This window comes from Morone saxatilis, unplaced genomic scaffold (genome assembly GCF_004916995.1).
Source record: "Morone saxatilis isolate NCDOM2014 unplaced genomic scaffold, NCSU_SB_2.0 Contig15, whole genome shotgun sequence".
Taxonomy (NCBI): domain Eukaryota; kingdom Metazoa; phylum Chordata; class Actinopteri; family Moronidae; genus Morone; species Morone saxatilis.
The window spans coordinates 8916748-8937697 of NW_023339707.1; the positions used below are offsets into that span (position 1 = coordinate 8916748).

Below are 20950 nucleotides of genomic sequence, written 5' to 3' on the forward strand. Positions count from 1 at the left end.
CCAGATTCAAGATCATGCCCATGGCACTGCTCAGCAAGCTGGAGTTTGGAAGGCTGAAAGCCGCGGTGGCAGTGGAGGTTGAAGAGTTGTTGGAGCAGCACAGCATGCCTTCAGCAGGGGAAGCTGGCTCTTCATCAGGCGTGGGGCAAGAATCAGAGGGCACCAGCAGCAAGCCAACAAGCCTTTTCTGGGGTGCAATGCAGAGTCTGACAGCACATAACGCAGCATCTTTGTCAAAGACGGTGACGTCTTCAGGTTTATTGGAGACCTACCTAGCAGAGAGCAGCACACAGTCACTGGACTCAGACCCAGTGATTTCATACTGGTCAGCAAAGATGGTACAATATCCTGCACTGGCTCAACTGGCGATCAAATATTTGGCCTGTCCACCAACAAGTGTCTCCTCTGAGAGGCTCTTAAGCACAGGAGAAGATGCTGTTGCTCCAGATTACAGACATCTCCCTGTCCATGAGCCACAGCTGGTAGAGTACAATTTGGTGAAATTTCAGTAACTGTCTTTGATTGTGTGTTTTCTTGCCTTATATATGCATTTCATTGTTCAAACCTTGGATTAAGGCAGCAAAAACATAGAAACTGACACGAGTGCGGCAGAAAATATATGAATAAAGCTAGATTTATAGTCTTTAGTTTCCTTCATGTGAAAGCTCTGGTGTTGTTAATGTTGATGTATGCAATGGATCTTTGACGGAGCCAATGTCTCACTACACATCTTTAAATGTGTACATTGTGATAAACATGATGAAATAAAGAATAAAAACACAAAGAAGAGTGTGTGGGGTTTTCTTTTCATGCTTGGCTGTCATTAATAATGCAGATTGCATTGAGGGTTCCTCTGCATCTCTGTCTCTATTTTGTTTGAAATACAATGTTGCCTTTTTGAAAACATTTAAAAAAAAAGTTTCACACAGAGTTTCTAAGTGCACTTCAGGTTTAATATTTGAAACATACTGAAAGCGTTTGCTTGTATTATGTGCAAGCTCAATCTATGCACTGTTGCACTTTCTTTCTTAATATAAAGCTATGTACATGTTGAAATGGCTTTGAAGCCTCGATTTATATAACTACAAAGGGCCGAGAGAGCCTTGCAAAATGGTTCAAAATCATTAGAATACTTGTATTATTGTACCTGTTAAAAATATAAGTCAAAATATTTGATTCAGAAATTCTGATTTTAAATTTCTGATCTACCTCTATGTCACTTAATGACCTGATTTATGACCTTTTGATAAGCTCTCCAGGTTTTCTCTCCCTCTTCTCACTGCTAGTTATAATCAGCAGGTAGTAAACTAAAGCATCTGACCATTTGTATTACCATGCTATTCACTACAAAGCCAACACATCTCCTGATTGTCTCTTACCCACTTATTAATGTACATATTCATATTTTTCAAACTATCAAATCATTAATCTCTCCTTTCTCATGTTTCACCTTGGGTCAAAGACACAAATAGATCAGTAAATATGTTTGAGGAGGATCTCCCAGAAAGTACTGTCTCCAGTTTGTGCTGATATTTAAAGTGTGTTGCAGGCTCTTTTCATTGCATGTTGTGTTTTTTATGTCGCAGGGATCTCCTCCAGCAGATCAGCAGGGAAGTAGCCCAGCTTGCGTCCAGTGCTGACCTTCAAGTAGCCGCCTTTCTCATCTCCTTTCTTCACCACAATCTGAAACACAGAGTGACAACAGCACAACTCATCATCTCAGCATCAGTTCAAACCCGATACATTCTCACATAGGCCTCTACAGATGGATGATGATTGATGCACCATGAACCATTTGCATGTGCTGATACTGAGGGTACAACATTGTTAACTCTTTTTGTTAGTAAAACATTAATAAAATTAGCAATAAACTTGGGCAGCGTGTTGATGTAATGACGTTACATGTCTCTTGCTTTTAAAGGCTGCCTTTATTTCTGGTGATTACCTAAGAAAAAAAACCTGTACTGGCACATATAAACTGTTTTTCAACCTAAACTATAAAATAAATGAGTAACAATAGCACCTACACACGAACAACACAAACTCACACACAAGTGCAGTTACCTGATCTTTCTTCAGTGTGATTTGTCCCATCTCTCTGTTCCCTACAAAGGAGCGCAACACCTTGAAAACTCTTTCAGACGCACGCACTTTTATGAGGTAGTTGGTGGGGAAGTAGCCTGTCTTCTCTCCCATCTTTCCCTGATAGTAGAGAGGGAACAGACTTTTAAGTTCATCCTCAAACAAAAATTCCAAAAACAAGAACAAAAATGACAACTGAAACGGGTTTACCACAAACTGAAACCACTCATTTAAAGGATCACATGAAAGCTAAAAGAATCAAGAAATTATGAAATTAAACTCACCCTCCACCACTCTTCATTGGAGTCATCCAGTACTGTGATCCGATCACCAGGGCTAATACGCAAACACATACATAATAAATGTATTTTATCACTTCAAAATTAAAAAAGTACAGTGTTCACTGAAAATTAAGGTAGGTTTAACTGAATAAATAAAATAATAAAGGCTTTATACTTCATGTAATTATTGCATGTTGGGAATTATTTGAGTCTTTCAAACGTACTGGAAGTCGAGGTCGTCTTTCTCTATGGCCTTGAAGCGGTAGAGAGCCAGGTAATAGTGGGAATGGGAGAATGTACCCTTACTCTGTTGACAAAACAGCATAGATGCTACTGCATGTGACAGCTGAATTATAACAAAATGATGTACAGTATTATGGCTGGTGGAACAGGGCAGCAGCTGCCGAAAAGTAAAACTGAACTGCTTCATTAAAATGTTTTTCTTACCTTCTCATCTGCTTTGTCTCCTCCTTTCTCCTTCTTATCATCAGGCTTCCCTGTATGAACATTGGACATCAGAGTCATGACAAACTCCTCGCTTATGATATGACTTAACTTAAAAAATGTAGAACAAATCATTTAATGTTATCCTCACTATTTTGGGTACGTAATATCCTTTGTTAAATTTCTGACTTGTTTTTTTTTTTTGCACTTGTTTTGTATTAGTGTATTAGGTTGGATATAAAAATGTTATTTTTATGATGACAACTAGTGTAGTATATATAGAGAGAACATCTAACATCATTATAGTTTGTTTGTACCTTCTCCTCCCTCCTCGTTCTCTTTGGGCTGTTGGTTCTCCTCTTCTTCTTCCTCCATCATCATTATCTGGAGAAGAAAAACATCAGAACTTTACACAAATATATTTCATATCCTTTCAAAACAAGTTTTTACTTTGATGCCGCTATGTTTGGTTAGTAAGTTATATAAGTTTTTGTTGAAGGTTTACAGTTTGATTGAAAGTACGTAGTACACTCACATTTTTCTTGTCATTTTCATTCTTTTTGCGCTCCTTGTTTGCCATGATGACACCGACCCGCAGGGTGTCAAAGACGGGGTCGTTCCGGTTTGGGTTGTCTTGTTATGGAGAGAGTAGTCATCCAGATAATGACATTTTAGTACAGATAATCAGATTTATGCACTTTCACAAATAGGCTAGACTAACTTGACAGAAAATAAACTGATAGATGACAATTCGGACTCACTTGGATCTGGTTGGTCACTGCTGTACAGGGGGGAGCTATAGGCCCTCCTGAAGCCAGGTGGCTACAGGAAGCAATAAGAGAATATCTTGTTTCAGTATTTCCAATCATTTTAGTTCAGATGGATATATGGATGTCTGTCTCATTAGGGGTAAAGTAATCTGTATAGTGGCCGAGTGTACTGTGGATAGAGTGTATTTCTTTATAGAGCATGGCAGTAGAACTAACAGGACTTACAATTTTGCCAAAGCATCTCTGGAACTCGACATAGGACTGACATGAATGGTGGATGTTGGTCTTGCAGTTTTTACACCTTAGAGCAAACTTGTTGTTTACTGAAAAATAAAAACAAAGCGATGAGGTGAGTCAGAGACCAAGATTAAGCATTCTATGTGGAAAACATCAAATATAAGGAATTATAATGTCATGATGAATAAATGTTGTTTGTCTTGGTGGGGGTTTTTTTCGACATAATTTCCTATACATACAAACTATCATGCGAGCGCAGACGTCACAGAACTTGGGTTTCTTGCAGTAGTGGTCCTTGAACTTATGGGGTTTGTCATTGACCCGGACAACAGGTGGTGGAGGTTCTGGTTCCTTCTCCTCCACCTCCACCTCCTCCTCATATATGAAGTAGACCTGGACACACAAAGGGCATATCTCCGTTATTTAAAAAAAAAAACACAGTACGTAGGCAACATTGTGATGTTTGCAGGGAAGCAATGCCTGCAGGAGGAAATCATTTGATAATGTGTTTGGATAAAAGTAATGTTTAAATCTTTAAAAAAGTGATTAAATTGCCCATATTTGATCATGATCAAAATGAAGTGCCTCTTGTTGTCTTTAGTGTTGTCCATTTTTCATCATGTCATTTCATCATCAAAGTAAAAGAAAACATTTCAAAATGTTGGTTTGAAAAATGATGCACCCACCAAACCAAATAACCAGTTCACAGTTAGTATAATTTCTGTGTCCTTTGCTACCCAGTGAAAGTCATACTGAGAGAGAGCTGCCATTAAATAGTGCACATTTATTAAATGCACTTTTATAGGATTTAACCATAACTGCGGTGTAGTATATCCAACGTCTATCATCCCACGGGGGATTCAAGACAGAAACACTTATGTCAAGGCTCATATTTTTCCAATTGACGCTGCACTGCGTTCCTGACCCAGCTGGTGGCTATTTTAAACTGCCCGGGAATGGCACCGCTAACATTGGGGGGGTTGACATGGTCCTGTCACTCACAGTGTCTCCGTCCTCTTTTACTACATTGTCAGGAGCTGGAGGGTTGTCATGGAAATCCACAGAGTTTTTGTCATCCTCCCTGACACCCACACACACACACAAAGAAAAAAAACACACTGTAAGATCAAATCATGCAGCTACATATCATAACTTTAACGTAAAAAAAATGTTCTCCAAAGTGTTAACTCTTCGTTAAACTTGACTTCTTGTTTGTCAGTAGGTGAACATGTAAAACTTCAACAGGACAGGTGAACATACAAACTGCCACGGTTTAGGTTACGAGGTTTTAACAGGATAACCTCATGGAGTGACCTGATGTAACCGATGTGCTTTGTGTCCATATCAAATTGCCATTTCACCTCAAAATAGTTGAGTGTTGATTATTTTTCCTGTGAGACTCATGGCATTACTGTATTTGAATAAACTGTGGAGAGACATGGATTAAATCTGCATTGGTTTGAAGGTTTGTGTGCTTTTCAGTCTGAACTGACATTTAGCTCACTAGAATTTGAATGAAGGCTTGTGGAGATGGTGAAGAGGTGCAGGCAGGCAAAGTAGGACAAGCAATATATTTGTATTGTAGAAATAATTTAGGTGTTTTCAGGAAATATACTCACTGGTCCATGGTGTTTGGTGGATAATGTCAGCACTGCCCCACCTACAATGATAAGTATATATATTTATTTATTGGCTTTTTTCTGATAAATGGCAAGGATTTTATCTCATGTTTTTGAAGCAGCACAGTTAAAAAACATGTTTTTAGTAAACTGTTATATTACATGCCATGGGTTGATAAAATCAGCAAGCACCAAATGTCATATATGTATATACATTTTCTTAGGAACCCAACTGAATGAAATCAGATGATATTTAGTGTTTATATTTCAAAATCATTTATGAATGTTAGCCTTCTCATGGAATCTAGTCAAAATGTATTAAATCAATTTCTCAGTGTTTTAAATCCTTTATCTTCTATAAGAGGATAGTGATTAATAAAAAATACACAGCAGAATTACATATAATATTTGTGATGTGGAAATGTTGTTTAAGACACAGCACACACAGAGACACTAACATATATAAAGGATGTTCATCTCGTGTGTGTGAACACTTAACAAAAAAGTTACATGTAGCTATGCACTCGCATTCACACACATACTGTACGCGTCCACTTGACCCAAACTATTCTAGGGTTGTGAAATTCAATCTCATCACAGCTAAATTTGGGTGTCTCTCTGCCAGTCAGAAAAAGAAGAGTAAAATTTTACAAAGTATGACCGCAATAAAAATCAGTCCTTGTGAACTGGCGAAAACATTCACAATATGACAACTGTTCAGCTAGTATTTCTAAGCTTTATGTAACTTTCTTACTGAAGTTAAACTGAACAAACTGACTTACGTGCTTTTTTCATGCAAACACATTTTGCTAGTGGAATATCTAAAAACTTGAAACTAATACTGGAACATACCTCTTGTCAAAATTCACAAAGCTCGGGGGAGAAATGACAAAATCCAGTGTGTGAGTAAATCTATCTGTGAATGAGTCCTTCACCTGCTGCCGATGACTGGATAGCTGCACGGCCAGTGGATCTGAGTCTAGCAAACTGGCAGACCAACCTGCCTCCTCACTTCAGGCCCTCAGGATTCTGTGTCAGTACTCGCGCAGTCTGGGCCCTAGCTTTATTCCCTGTATTTTTCTCTTTAGGTGATTTCCAAAGTGCTCGGTGTGAGCATATGTCTGTATTTGTGTACTTACATATGATTTTGTGTGTGTGTGTGTGTGTGTGTTTGTGTGCGTGCCAATCTGAGCACTCATGTGTCAAGCTGACTATTTGCGACAGCTGGGGACCTCAAACGGAGCACCGATGACGAGGGGAAATCAGATACTTTCTGCCACTGTCTTCATTACACACATACATGCACCTCTTCCCCCTTGTCCCACTTGTTCACAGACAGCAGACACACATAGGCATTCATACTGTTCAATGTCCTTATCCCATTAGTCCTTGCAGACCAAGAACACCCACCCAAGTGTGTCACCTTTATATTAAACATTTTATCTGATAATTCACATCAGTGCTCTGTTAAACACGTGTAAATGAATTATTATGGTTGTACTGTGTTATAGACAGTGAGATTTTGTCCTCAGTGTCTATAACACAGGTAATTTGAGGGGTTCAAAGATTTGAGTTTACATACAGTTAAACACATATTAGACATGTTTATAAGGCCAATACTTCCAATACTAAATATCTTAAAATCTAACCTTTTGAAACAGCACTTACACCATCATGTATGGTGATACAGAGAAGATATAAGTAAAAAAAATGTAAATCAAATGTTTTAATGACATTTGGTAAAAAAAAAAAATTAAAAAAAATTAATTGATTGTCTAGATTAACTTCATGAATGGAGCATAAGTGTGTGATTAAGTCACAGTGAACTAATGGTGAGCTAAGGAGGTGGGTCATTGGGTCACAAAAATCAAAAGGGTTTTTTCATGTTAGAAGCATAAATGTGTGTTTACACCTGGTTCACCTGAGAATTGAAGGTTTGTCCTGTTGGTGGTGCTAGAGGTAAAAACATGAGGTCATCAAAATCAGCAGCAGATTAACAATATAGGAGTATTTTTGAGCTGTGGGCCTTAATGACCACCCCCTTTTTCTCATCATGTGTGCATTGTTTACGTATTAGTTAGTAAATAGCTATTATATTTTGGTAACTTAATTAGGCACAAATTGATTTGAGTATTCACTCTATATTACGTAATAATTCAGGTCTCATTGTGAGGCCCTTGTCCTTTCAATTAAGATTGTGCTTCATGGTGCATACAGTCCTATAAAACAACTGTGTAATTAATCAAATGACCACACACTAATTGCGATACCCCAGGGCTGTTCCCTGCTTTGCTATGTTGTGTAATTCAGTCTTTACCAAAATCAGAGTATGCCCTCTGAGATATGTTAATCACAGACAACCTCAAACACACAGTACATGGGATGTGATATGCATGAATATATTGTATACTATAAAATACATATATGTGCTACATTTAATCCTGCATCCTGATAAACGATGTGATCAACTTCAGTGTAGACAGGTGCTCATGAATCCATTACAGTGAACTGCAGACATGAATCCCGGGCCTCACAGTACTCTGTCATTATCATGTCCTCTATCAAGGAGCTCCGCACTGATGTCTGTCTGGAGCACTACAAAGGTCCCGTTGCATGTCGGGTACAATACTCCCTGAGCACTCAATGCGCATGCCCGGTAAAAAAAAACTCCATTATTTTTTTTGCTCGGAATCTGTAAGAAAAAAAAAAAACAGTGGGAAACTGTGAATTTGGGATTACATGGATCGTAATGGTGGCCGGAATACATCTGGATGCTAGACGGTTCATCGGAGCAGAGAGCAAAGCGACGGCCGGATAAGTGAGCACCTTCTCGGGACCTCCTCAGTGTTGTTGGGACTCTCCACAATCAGGAACATTTCAGTCACTTAGCTCTGGTAGCCTAGCTGCTAGCGTTAGCCTCCAGATCACAGGCGCAGTAAAATGAAGCGTTATTGCCCTTTGTTTTTAAATCGGACTGGAAGACGTTGCATAAACGCTGAGAGCTGATCGACCGCGCTGATACGTGGGTTGAAAGGTGGAATTGTTTATTTTACGGTTATTTATTTAAGTATCGGCCGTTTTCAAAACATTCTCCGGCTAGTCCCGTTAGCTGCCCGGCTAACTCTTGATTCTCCCGCGAGCCAGAAAAGCGAAGAGAGTAAAACTTCGCCAACACGGAGAGAAAGGTTGATAGGTCCTGCTAACACTGACGATAGCTCACGACTGTCAAGAAGCCACTGCTATCTGCTCTTCGAGGGTTTGTGAGCAGCAGTATTGGAGCCTGGCTCGTTTCTGGTCACCGTCGCTAACACGCAGGAGTTTTGCAGCGGAGTGTTTTGTGCTCCTGACAGCTGTCACGACAACATAGTACAAAGTAGGGTAGCCTGTAGCTTAGCTGTTAGCCTAGCTGCTAGCCTGCCGTGTGTCAGTGGTGAGACGGTAGCGTTAGTTGGTGGGATATTGTTACACTGGCTGCACACTGCGGGGATGTCGACTCTAGCTCGACTACGAATCCCATCTATATTTTATTTCCAGCTCCTTTCGGGTTGCTGTAGTTTGTTTGCTTGTGCGTTGCTTGTTGGAAAGGCAGCTGCTTACATTGTGGCTGAACATCCAGTAAACCTCGGGCCTATCCAAACACACCCTCCCACTTCAAAGTAGCCACAACTTGCTCTGAAGTTAGATTATTTTTTTGCATCTCATGTAATCATTTATTAAAGAACGCTTGGATCACGTTGATTGCAGGAAATGTTTCTTTTTATTTTCACGTCAGGTATTAAACTCTGGTTCTCCCTGTCAGATTACATAATCTACCTCCACCTTTCTTTGCAGGCTCACCATCTTCATCCAAGACTCTACTCTGATGTGAACCGAACAAACGAATCTGCAGGAGTCGTCCTCTAAGTTGAGGATCTGCCTCATAGCTGAGGAAAGTGTTTGAGCATCAAGTCAGGTTTTACTGGCAGTCTGTGTGCTTCTCACCCACCAGCATGTACATTGGACAGTGGATACCTTAGCCAAAACAGATCCTGGCTTCCCAAAGATGACAAGGTATGCAAAATGTGCTTCAGTTATTCTTTTTCTTACTTTACCATGACAGTTAACCAATAGCTTTTTCTTTTGCTGTGGCCACACCCAGTGGTGAGAAGTTTACGTCACATTTTGGGTATTAAATATTTATCTGTAGAGGCTTGAATTGTCATGAGCACATACATAAGGAAAGTAAATATTGGGCTCTTTGCCAGAACGACTTGGAAACGTAGAGCACAGCTGGAAAGTACATTTTCAGTCATTGATGTTGGAATGTAGCAGCCCTTATTGTACGCATGCTTTGTGATTCTGTTTAACCTGGGCTGGATTTATCATGGTACCCATTTTTCATTATGTAATATTTAATGTTTGACATGGACATTTGGTTTTGGGTAATCAGGTGAACATGACTCATACATTTGGCATGCAGGTTGCTTAAATTAGAACATTGATATGCCAATGACTTCATTACAGAGACATTAATTTATCCATTTCATGCCTGCGTGTGTTTACTTATTGAGTGACTCACGTTGAGGCACAATAATCTACACTGTTGCATATACATACATTTTTAGTTCAGCGGGGCCTTTTTCCGATTTTTACAGAATAATGATTTAGGAATCTGTAATTATTTAAATAAAAACCCAATTTAACTCCATTTTATCAAAGAAATAATATATTAACACTTTGCTGCTTTTCCAAGGTGCTGGCAGGCCGCAACGACAAAATGATGGGAGGCAGTGAGACTGTAAGTGGGGACAAGGATGGGGTCCACACCACTGCAATACACGTCCCCATCGGCTGGCAGAGGAGAATGGAGGGCGGGCGGGTGATCTACGTCAGGTGGGTTGGTTCACTTTAGCAGAAAGCACAAATAAACTTATTTCTGATGATTATTAATATTTGGACAAAGGATTTTGATATGAAGGCATATCAATGTTTTTGTGCGTCAGCTAAATAATTTATTCTGGAGAAATTAGAAAGCTGGTTTTGCCAACATATTTAGAAGGATATTACCCTGAAAGTTGGCAGCTTTTGTGGATTTGTTATAGACATTTGCATAAAGATGCAGATTTGTTGTGGGGGTTTTCTCCATTAAAGATTTCCTTTTGCCTTATTTTCCTTGGCCAGTTCAATTTGCGTACACATATTTCATTGGACAGTGGTTTCTGCATCTTGCTCAAAATTAATGCCAGGACTGTCTAAAGCAGCAACATTAAACCCAGCGTCTTTCAGTTTGGATATGCAGCTCTGTTTTGGCTATAAATGCTTCAATGTTAAATATGGAGATTTTGAGGTGAGTTCAGATTCGTAACCTAGAACTTTGCTGTGCTTTGAACATATCTTTGTTTACACCTTTTCAATTTGCTTTGAGTTTGTTGTTAAGGTTTGTTCCTGTCTTCTTTCTGTAGTCCCAGTGGCACTCCCCTCTCCTCTCTGGACGAAGTCAAGACCTATCTGTTGAGTGATGGCACCTGCAAGTGTGGTCTTGAGTGTCCACTCATCATCCATAAGGTAAAGCCGGGCTATACATTTTAAACTTGTGTGTGCGTGTGTGTAAGGGTGTGCAGTACAGACAATGCATACAGTTTATCTCATATTATCTGGTATTTTGAGTTTTCAGATTCGGTAACTTTGTGACATTTACACATATTTATCAGCATGGCAATGACCTAACCCCTTCAATTTCAAATGATTAGTGGTAATTTCAGTTCTTTTACTTATTTGTTCTGGCAGTGAGGAAATCAATACATGCTGTTTTTATAGCAATGTGTTTCGATATTGCTGTTATGTTGAAAACAAGATTTAAAATAGCCTCTAACATCAGACACTGTATGTGCATAAAATTTTGCATGCAAATTGTAAAACTCAGTCAAGTTCATAGTAATATTGAAGTAGCATAGTAGTTACTGGCAGCACTGGAAGGTTTTTATTAGCATATTATGCAGGCATATGACATCCCCACATGTGTTGAATTAAACAAACTTTAAATGAGGTTTGTTCAACTGTGTGGAATCATGGCTAACCTTTTCTTAATTAAAAATGTGAATGCATATTGTCTGCGATTAGCAATGATGCTTTTGTGACTATGACTAAAATACCCCCACTGGTGCCCTCTAACTGTCCAAAATTTGTTGAAAGAGTTCTCTCTGAATTCTGTCTAATCCTCTTATGTCTGGTGTCTTGCAGGTTTTCAGCTTCACTGTGGGAGTGAAGGTGGAGCAGCACAGCCATCCGTTAGGCAAAGCAGAGCAGGACATGACCAAACTGTGTAACCACCGCAGGAAAGTTGTGGCTATGGCTGCACTGTGTCGAAGTATGCAGGCCTCACAGCTGCCTTTTGCCAACATTCATCATCCAGGTAACTTTGGAAGCATGGAGACACGCCGTACTCCCGCACCTCTGTACTATACAGATTTACTAAACAGATACTGATCAGCATCATGTAGCAAGTCTTTTGTAACAGGGTTAAATGTTCTGCATGTGCAGCATTAACCTCATGTAAAGGGCTGCAGTGGGACTATGATCACACAGGCTCTGCAGGGTGCCAACAAAATTGTACTCTGTGTGTGTGTGTGAGGGCTTTGTCACCGTCATCATCATGGTGGGATGAATTAGAGATGAAATTTTATTTCTAAAAGTAGGAGAGGCTCTTATTACCAGGCTTTGCTAGGCATGTAAATACACTGTTTTACAGTAAACCATGTGCCTCCAGCATACTGAAACAGATGTTTCCATTTAGTTTCTCCCTCGCTCTCTTGTTCCCTCGACACAGAGAAACTGTGACATGATCCATATCCACGTTTAGATACATTTTTAGTTCCTACTGCCTCAGGCAAAATCCATAAAATAGCTAAATGTGTCTTATTTTCCCTGTGGGAAGGGTCAGACAGATTTTCACTAGAAAACATTTTTGATTGTTTGTGATCAGAATCATCACAGGAGTGGGCGGGAGTGGGATGTGATAACTGTCAGAGAAGGCAGTGATGGTCGGAAATCCTGCGGGAGAGAGTGGGTGTGGGATTGAAAAAACTAGTGTTGGTCAGTGCAGAAGCTGTAAGGCACAGAGAATTCAAACCAGTGATATTTTAAAAGCAGTAATGTACATCATATTGGGAATGAAAGACATTCAGTAAAAATTATGATGTGTGGTTGGTGGATACTTTGTTCAGATTTGTTTTCTTGCTGCAGTTCAATCGATATAATCAAACAGAAGTGCAGTCTTACAAGGCTTACGGTGTGCAGCAGAGTAGTTCTGTCATTGTGGTCCTGTGGATCTGTCTCCATCTGTTTTTCTTTTCTTCATAAGTCTGTTTATGCTTTGAACAACTCCCTTTACTTGCGCTCTTGCTAATGTGCATTCGATTAACACAGATCAACCATAGTGCACACAGTATTGGGAAAATAACAAGCATAACATTATCTCTTTGAACATGTGCGGTTACATCTCACGCTACTACAGATTTCTGTATCACACAGACTTACGTGTGCCTAATAACCTGAGGTATGCAATGATGGACTGTCCAGGAAATACACAGGCTCCTGGAGAAGAAATAATATTTTGTGTTGCCTTTGACACCCATTCTGCTTCCACAGATGTATCATATTTTCTAAAATTAAATACCTGATAGAATTGGAAAGTTTTAGCTGCTCATGCTTGGTAGTATTTTCACAGTAATTAGTTTGTATACAAGACCCCAAAGTAAATAATGCTGTCATAGGGATGTAACAACAATTTAGTAAATGCTTTCTTTGTGTGTGTGTCTGTGTGTTTGTATTTGTGTGTTTCCACTTTCAGAGATGAGCAGTGGAGTGGACAGCCACGATCCAAAGCGAGTACATGTGCAGCGGGAAGAAGAGGACCATGGCATTTACCATCCCAAACTCCATCCAGTTACAGCTCGACCCCACAGCAACCTCCACCCGAACCCCTGTGCCAGCCCCAAATCCTCCCACCAGTTTATTTACCCTTACAATGGTTCCTCCCCTGTCCTTCACACAGGCACAAACTCTCACCATCCCCTAGAGGCTTTGAGAAGGCTTCACCAGCCTCCTCCTATCCCTGCCTCCTCCAGCTCTTCCTCCAGCTCCTCATTCCCATCTGCCCAGAGGTCACCTCGCACCCCCACACCTCAGAATGTCAGTCAAGGTCAAAGAACACCTAAAACCCCGGAGACTCCGGGTTCTCCTCGGCTCACGCCCCTCTCTTCACCTCCTCCCTCTTCCCCTATGACCATGGGTGGAAGAGGAGCACAGACTCACACTCATCATCCTCATGGTGTCATTGTGGGAGGCTCCCCCCTCTCTCCGTCTCCCTCTCTCTCTCCCTCTGTCCATAACATGAACTGTGTGTCTCCTCACCAGCGATCCCGCCACCCTTCAGCCTCTCCTTCCCCTCTCTCTGATCAGGGAGGAGGCTCAACAGCAGCAGCAGCAGCAGGAGGAGGACTGATGGGAAGTAACTTGTCTCAGAGGAGGAAATCCACCTCTTCCTCTCCACACTCCCCTCTCTCCAGTGGCTCCCCAAACCCCAGCCCCCACTTCCCCAAGTACAAGTTGGAAGACATTTTAGAGCAGTTTAAGAACTCAGGCAACAGCAGCACTAATAACCACCACCTACTTATCTCTACTAACCCCTCCTTACTTACCAACCAAAGCAGTAGCAACCTTCATACTCTCTCCTCGAAGCCCTCAAAGAGCACCATAAGTCCGATTCCCAGCTCAGTACCGCCAAGTTTTGGGTTGAACTCTGCTGGGCCTTCTAGTTTACCTCTGGGGCCATTTCTAAACCACCACCACCACAGCCATCAGAGCAAGCTACCACACCCAGCTTCTTTCCCTGCGAGTAGCCTTCTCTCTGCAGCTGCCAAGGCTCAACTGGCTAACCAGATAACCCAGGGTCAGAGCTCAAATGTGGCCAGCAACCCGGTGAGCTTGCCCTCTTCTCTGGAGGCACAGCAGCAACAGTCATCAAAGGTAACAAACAGCACTTTACATAACAGCCACCCTCCCTCCTCCATCGCTTCTACTAGGCCTCCCCATCCCTCCCTTGCAGCAGCCTCATCCGTCCTCTTTCCTCCATCCCACTCTCTGGCCCAGTCCCTGGCTTCCTCCTTGCCCCACCTGCCTCCCACAGCAGAGCGCAATGCATCGCACAGGAAGAGGCAACGCCGATCACCCACAGTGCTCAGCATGCTAAGAGACACCCAGCAGCTGGCTAATGGGCCGCGGAAGACCCCACCAGGAGATGCCGTTACTGCTACAGCTATCAACCTATCCTCCTCCTCCTCTTCCTTCCCCTCCTCGCATTCCTCCTCTACCTCAGCTGTGCAGAACCAGAATGCTGTCATGTTAGAAAACCATCATCATCTCCTCCCCGGGCAGATGCCAAGGCTCCCTGCTCCCAGACAGATAGCACACCTTTCCAGGCCTCCTCGACAAAATGAGGCCCTGGATTTCACTACAGGCCTGACGCCTACACCTCTTGGCTTGGATCCTCCAACCCAGCCTCTGTCTGCTCTGTTACACCTGCTCAGTGTGCAGAATGCGCAGGCCACGGCCTCAGCATCCAACTCTGCTTCAGCTCAGCCAGGATCTGTGTCTATTGAAGGAGGTGGACCCACTAATAAACAGAGCCCTAGACTGTCACCCTCTTCTCCATCCCCTCATTCTAATGCCAGGCACCGACAGACTCAGTCACCATGCCGAACCAGTAACACTAATCCCCTACCCTCGGTGCCGCAGCCGCTTTCTCCTCCTCCCACTTTCTCTCAGTTCAGATCTGTGCAGTCTCCATCACATCCTCAGTCTACTAAATCCAGTCCTCTACAGAGACATTCTCCTTCTTCTACAGTGCTGCCCAACTCGAATTTAGCTTTACACAACAGCAGCAGCCCATCCCAGCACATGTCCCCGCCTCCCTCAGACAAACATCAGCAAACTGAGAATCACATTCCTACAATAGACTCTGTTTCCCAGGCACCGTTGCGGGAAGCCTCACCACAGGGCACTGTGGCAAGGGAGATTGGTAGTAACAGCATATCTACATCAGTCGACCTGAGTCATTCTCAAGGCAGTGTTTCTATGGCGATATCCAGCTCCCCGAAGCCTCTTGATCTTAGCAACCATGTCCTCGCCCTTCTTGCAGCATCTTCCACTGTTCCCCAGGGAGAGGGCTGCTCCTCTGACCGTAATACTGATGTTGTGATGTCTTCCCAAGGAAATCCCACTGCAGGTGAGGATATTTTTCAGTCCAAAGTTTGTCTTTAGTCTTGATTAAATAACCATAACTTTTGAATGCACATTGAATTACTCTGATTCATAGATCTTGGGAGTATGCTGACAGTGTACCCATATAGGCATCAAGATTCTCTCAAGTGTTGCTCTATCAGGTGTGATTAAAATAAACGATGTATACTTTAGATCAGGCTTTACAGATGATTGCATCTCTTAGGATTGTTGTTCGGGGGCGAGGGGTACAAATGTTTTGTTGTTGTTGTGCCCTAGGGTGTTGGTAGGGGGGTGTTCTGAATGTGAATGCACATGTTTATTGATGTATTATTGCTAGCTTCTCAATGTACTGTTTTGTAGCTAACTATCTGGTACTCAATGCTGTACCAGAGTCAACCACCACAGTTAAATCCTGTGTGAAATGCTACATACTGCTGTGTCAGTTAAAACAGATGTGAATGATTCATGTCTTTCTAACAGGGCCAGAGGAGCCTAGATGCATGGACCCGAAGGTCTCCATAGTGACCAAACCTCCAGCAGCCACTAGCCCTGGGCCCACTATCTCCTCTCGTCTTGGGGATAATCACAGTCCTCATACACCTTCAGCTGTGGGCGACTCAACGGCTCCCTTACCTCTGGCAGAGGCCTTCCCCTTCATGAATCAAGAGCAACTGCTTCAACTGCTGTCCTCCACAGGAGGTCTTCCATCCCTCCTGGACCCTGCAGGCCTGGCTTCATTGCCACTGGGGGGGTTGTGGTTGGGAGGTCAACATGCACAGATACCCCCCTCCAATGCTACACCACAGAATCTTGCAGAGCAGCAGCAGTCAGAGCAGCAGCAGTTACTGATGCAACAACAAGAGACACAGCAGCAAAACCAGGATCAACAACAGAAGCAACAACAGATGAACAACAATCCTCTGTTTCCCTTGTTGCCCTTGTTGAGTGGTGCTCAAGGGGAGCTGCCTCTGAACCTTTTGGGCCTGCTGAACCCTCTCCCAGCCCCATCCTCAACCCCTAACCCAGGACAGGAAGCTGATTTAGGGCTAACAGAAAAACCTAGCCTTCAGGCTCTGCTTATGGCGTCCTTGTTGTTCGGGCAACATCAGGCACCTTTGTTATCTCTATCTGGCCTCGGTCAGTTAAGCCAAGTCAGCTTGGAAGTTCCTCTCCAGCAGCCACAGCAGCTGGAGGGTCTCACCCTGGATAAGACCTCTGGCCTCCTGGATCCATCAACCCTACAGGGCCCAGGGCTCTTGGAGGTCGCCCAGGGCCTTCTTTCCATTCCTCCAGGAGCTGAGGCCTCTATCCAAGCCCTGCAGTCTCTGCTCCTTCCTGCCACTCTTCCTCCTCCTCCCGCAGCCTTCCTGCCCCTCAGTCCTGCCTTGCTCACTGCTGCCCTGAGCTCTGCTGAGCTCCACCCACCTCCCCACACCCATTTAGCTCCTGCACAGCAAACCCAACATACCCAACCTCAGGTAGGCTCCCCTATCTGCTATAGCTATTTCCTCTGAGCTCCTCCTCGTTTCCCTACAAAAACCTATGAGCTCATTTCCTTAGCTGCTCCATTGTTTTCTACTGTGTTAGTTGCTTGTTTGAATGACATGAATTTACTTTCCTCTAAACAATTTTCATATCCCTCCTCAAACTATGTGATTTTTTTTTTTTTTTTGGGTGGGTTACAGTCTGTATATCTTAATGTATTTCAGATGTGAATGCAGATGTTTTCATTTTGCATTTAAAAAATGTAAAGAATGTGTGCGAGTCTTGTCTCACTCTATATCTTTGGCCACATTCACTATTCTGTCCTTTATTTGCCTGAAACTCCTCTCCTCCTCTTTTCCTCCTCTCCTCTCCTCCTCTCCTCTCTAGGTATCTACTGATGCTGGTGTTGACACCCTCATCCCCCTATCTCTCCAAGGCAAGGACAACCCCATCCTTCAACAGTTACTGCCCACTTTGCTTAACCCTGCTGTATTAGGTGAGTTAGTGCCGATCCTCTGTAATCATTTTCTCAAGATTAAATTCAGTATGTTGCTGTTCTCAGTATTAACACTTTAAAGACCACAGGCATTCTGTAACAGTAAGTCATTGTATCTATGAACTGTGTCTTTGTAGGAGATCTTTCTGCCATCACAGGCCTCCATAACATTTTGGGGATTGGAGCAGGTTCCATCCTCCTACCCCCAGTCCAGGGCATGCCTCTGCTGCAGGGTCCTGATGGAGCCATCAACTTGCTGAACAACATACAGGTAGGTAACTGGTGTGAAGTTTGGTGGATGAAGCATATCAAGAGGTGAGAGAGTGTAAATGTAAATGTATTTGTGCGCACCAGTGTGTGTGACTCCAGAGTCCTGATACCTGCGGTAGCAAAATAACATTACATGGATTCTCTAGACTCTTGCTCTCTCAATTTGACATTAGCAAAACCTGTACCAAACCTTTAGATAGCAACTTCTCATTTTTAGCTGGCACTGACCATCGCTTTCACTGATTAAAGCGCTAAACGTCGCTGGCGGCAGATCATATCAGCTGTTTAACGTCTTCTCGCTAGTAGATTGTGTGATGTCAGTTTTAGTGGCTTTCTTAGAGTTTTTATATTGTGTCTATAATTTAAGCTTTGAAACTAGTAGTAAGTTACTAATAGTTTAGAACTATTAACTTCACTATTTCTATCAAGTAGCTTGTGAAAAGGTGTGCAAAACTTTTCAATCTACAGCTGTTTTCAGTGTGTCAGATATATATTTAACCAATATTTAGGTAAATATAAGTATCTGTATCAGCAGATGCCCATTGCTTTAGTTCAGTTAGAAAACAAATTGTTTGGTTCACTAACATTTCTTTTGGGATCCTCGACTTTTAATGATTGCCTCAACTTTTTTCCTGCAGCTAAACCTTGCACCACCTTCAGAAGGAGAGAAGCCAGTTTCATTGCAGGAAACACAAAGCCCTGCCCCACAGGAAGACATTCCAGCCAGTCAGATTGCTCCCGAAGTGGTCCCCAGTCCTGTTCCAGCTCCAGCTCCAGCCCCTACCCAAGAACCCACCCCACCCCCACAGCGAGTGTCTGAGGGCAGGTCTGTTATCGATCCTTACACCTCTTTCATGGACACGATTTATACCTCCTTCCTACAAGTCAGTGCTAAAGAGCAAGAAGAAAGGGCCCACTTGGGGCCATCTGACCCAACTTCACCCTTCTGTGCCTTACCGCCGGTTTCTTTCCCTATGGAGCACCATACCCCATCCACCCCTGTCTCAACTCTGCCCCAGGCAAGTGCCCCAGTCTCCCTCAGCCCACGTCGGGCCTGTTCCCTCCGCAACCCAGACTTATCCCGACTCAGCCTGGAAGCAGCAGCCCATTCCCCAGCCCAGGGGACCCCCAAACCCACTGAGGATGGGTCTACGCTACCCTTACAAAGGAAACCGGTCATGGTAGATGGACATACTCACCCAGAGCCTCCTCTGCCACCCATATACTTGGAGGAGGCAAAGACAGACTGTACTGGGCCGGCTGCGGCTGTGTGCCCCTATGTGGAGGCAGGGGTGGACAGGCAGGGGCATCTTTCTCATGCGGGGTACCTCAGTCCCAGGGATGGATGCAGTGGGAGGCCCAATGAGGAGACAGCTGGGACATTGCTGCACACTGAACAGGGAAGGGTGAGTGCCTGGGTCTGCTGTTTCTCTCAAAAATTGTTGTTTTTTTATCACAAAGTGAGACTGCATAGTTATACTGCTGAGACACAAGAATATAGTTTATGTTTGGACCAGAGAATTTAAAAAAGAGAAACTTAGCATTGTCATTGCCCCTGGTACCTATAGATGGTTTCATCATGATGTTTTTGTAATGTCATTTCTGATTCTAATTCCCAAGGATCAAGCAGGACCAGCGGGTGGAGCCAGAAGAGGAAGGAAAAGGAAACAAACGTACGTTGTCTTTTTGTCTTTTTAACAGTTCAAAGTGTGCCTGATTGCAAGACCTTGCACTGTAATGTATCAATGCATTAGACATGATTTTTTCTGATGTCTCATAAAAACAGTCCTATTAGGTTTATAATAGACTGTATGCAATACTGATGTAGTTGTATATACCTTGTGTATCAGGCTACAGAATGTGTTAGAAGACTTCAGAGACATGGATGCTACAGCACTAGAGGAAACCAAGGCTACGGTAAGACCCAGTTCCCACATCTATTGGTTTGGTGCATTTTCCCAGTCGTTAATGAATATGCTGCTGTTACTTCTCAGCAGCTTGAGCTTTTTAACCATGTTAGTGGCTGATCTTCTGGCTGTCCTCCAGCACCACCATGAGGTTCACATTTGTGGTTTTGGGTGATACCAGGCATTTAGCAGACATTTCGTTGTTCCCGCTAGGGATTAATTGAATGTTGTGAGCCCTAACTTTTCATCCAGCACCATAATAAGGACATTTCCATCACCTTCAGATGTGTTTTGTTTTTAGTACTAATTACTAAAAGCAGATAGTTATTGTGTTATCCACAAGGTGGCGCTTGTGATTCTTTGTTGTAATGTGGGAGCACTTAGTTCATTAATACAGTAACTTCAGCAACACAGTGAGACTGGGTGAGCCCAGGTTCACTGTTCATTCTTGGTCTTCAAAACAGCACTTGATAAAACAAAAAATGATATTAAAATGTGGTGAGATTATTTTCTTAGCTGCTAGTTCCAAGGTCAAGAAAATACTTATAACCTCAAAAAGCAGCATTTTGTGTTTTTGCTCAGGATGCTAAAAACAGTAAAACCAAGACACTGAATCTGTGCAAGCTTGAGGGGCAGTATTCAGTCTCTTACACTGCACTTACTACCCTGTGAAGGGTGGAAAACAAATGCTAAATATGGAGGGTTTGCTGAGGAGAGGGTTTTGTTCCATGCTGGGAATGATTGTGCAGTTCTGACTGCAGTGATAAAATCATTACACAACTAAGAGGCTGGAAAAAGACAAGGCTGATGTGACAAAAAGTTCTCCCTTTCTTGTTCCAGACAGCACTGCTGAAGCCTGAGAGGTCAGTCCGCGGCAGGAGGCGACGAGGCGCCAGGTCTCAGAGGCAGTGATTGGTGGAGGGAGCTGTAAGTCAGAGCTGTTCGTCAATCAAAGGCGGCCAGACGCCTCTTTCCCCCTCCATCTCTCCACCATCATCACCACTGTTAAGACCTTTCTTTTTTTTAAATTCAGCTGCACTAATATTATGCCGTTGTCATGTCAACCATTGTTATGGCAACCACTATGGAAAAAAAAAAA

General features: G+C 42.8%; 2 protein-coding genes across 6 annotated transcripts; one reads left to right on the plus strand and one right to left on the minus strand.

The window, feature by feature from the left end:
• Positions 1-931: 931 nt before the first annotated feature.
• stac3 (SH3 and cysteine rich domain 3) lies at positions 932-6607 on the minus strand. Of its 2 annotated transcripts, none has more exons than XM_035656195.1 (13): positions 6369-6607; positions 5434-5474; positions 4817-4895; positions 4054-4207; positions 3803-3900; positions 3569-3629; positions 3343-3440; positions 3125-3191; positions 2811-2860; positions 2588-2670; positions 2367-2418; positions 2065-2202; positions 932-1683 (listed from the first exon to the last, which is right to left on the minus strand). In XM_035656195.1, exons 2-13 carry the CDS (start codon positions 5439-5441, stop codon positions 1576-1578), a joined length of 996 nt encoding a protein of 331 aa, XP_035512088.1. In that variant the 5' UTR covers positions 5442-5474; positions 6369-6607; the 3' UTR covers positions 932-1575. The 2 variants fall into 2 exon arrangements, with proteins under 2 accessions (XP_035512088.1, XP_035512087.1); XM_035656194.1 differs by having other exon boundaries at positions 6286-6606.
• Positions 6608-8075: 1468 nt separating this feature from the next.
• Positions 8076-20950, plus strand: mbd6 (methyl-CpG binding domain protein 6). Of its 4 annotated transcripts, none has more exons than XM_035656190.1 (13): positions 8076-8251; positions 9265-9483; positions 10166-10305; positions 10875-10977; positions 11653-11824; positions 13262-15697; positions 16174-17171; positions 17566-17674; positions 17812-17945; positions 18583-19350; positions 19565-19617; positions 19795-19861; positions 20692-20950. In XM_035656190.1, exons 3-13 carry the CDS (start codon positions 10190-10192, stop codon positions 20761-20763), a joined length of 5028 nt encoding a protein of 1675 aa, XP_035512083.1. In that variant the 5' UTR covers positions 8076-8251; positions 9265-9483; positions 10166-10189; the 3' UTR covers positions 20764-20950. The 4 variants fall into 4 exon arrangements, with proteins under 4 accessions (XP_035512083.1, XP_035512084.1, XP_035512085.1 ...); XM_035656191.1 differs by lacking the exon at positions 8076-8251 and adding an exon at positions 8291-8806; XM_035656192.1 differs by lacking the exon at positions 8076-8251 and adding an exon at positions 8291-8467.

What these genes read in the sequence shown, in the direction of transcription:
- mbd6 (XM_035656190.1), top strand. Translation starts at nt 10,190, where the DNA reads ATGATGGGAGGCAGTGAGACTGTAAGTGGGGACAAGGATGGGGTCCAC. An exon ending in CCAAGGAAATCCCACTGCAG is followed by an intron (nt 15,698 to 16,173) that starts GTGAGGATATTT and finishes TCTTTCTAACAG; the next exon opens with GGCCAGAGGAGCCTAGATGC. An exon ending in GCTTAACCCTGCTGTATTAG is followed by an intron (nt 17,675 to 17,811) that starts GTGAGTTAGTGC and finishes GTGTCTTTGTAG; the next exon opens with GAGATCTTTCTGCCATCACA.
- stac3 (XM_035656195.1), bottom strand. An exon ending in ATGAAAATGACAAGAAAAAT is followed by an intron (nt 3,192 to 3,342) that starts GTGAGTGTACTA and finishes TTTCTTCTCCAG; the next exon opens with ATAATGATGATGGAGGAAGA. An exon ending in GAACGAGGAGGGAGGAGAAG is followed by an intron (nt 2,861 to 3,124) that starts GTACAAACAAAC and finishes ATGTTCATACAG; the next exon opens with GGAAGCCTGATGATAAGAAG.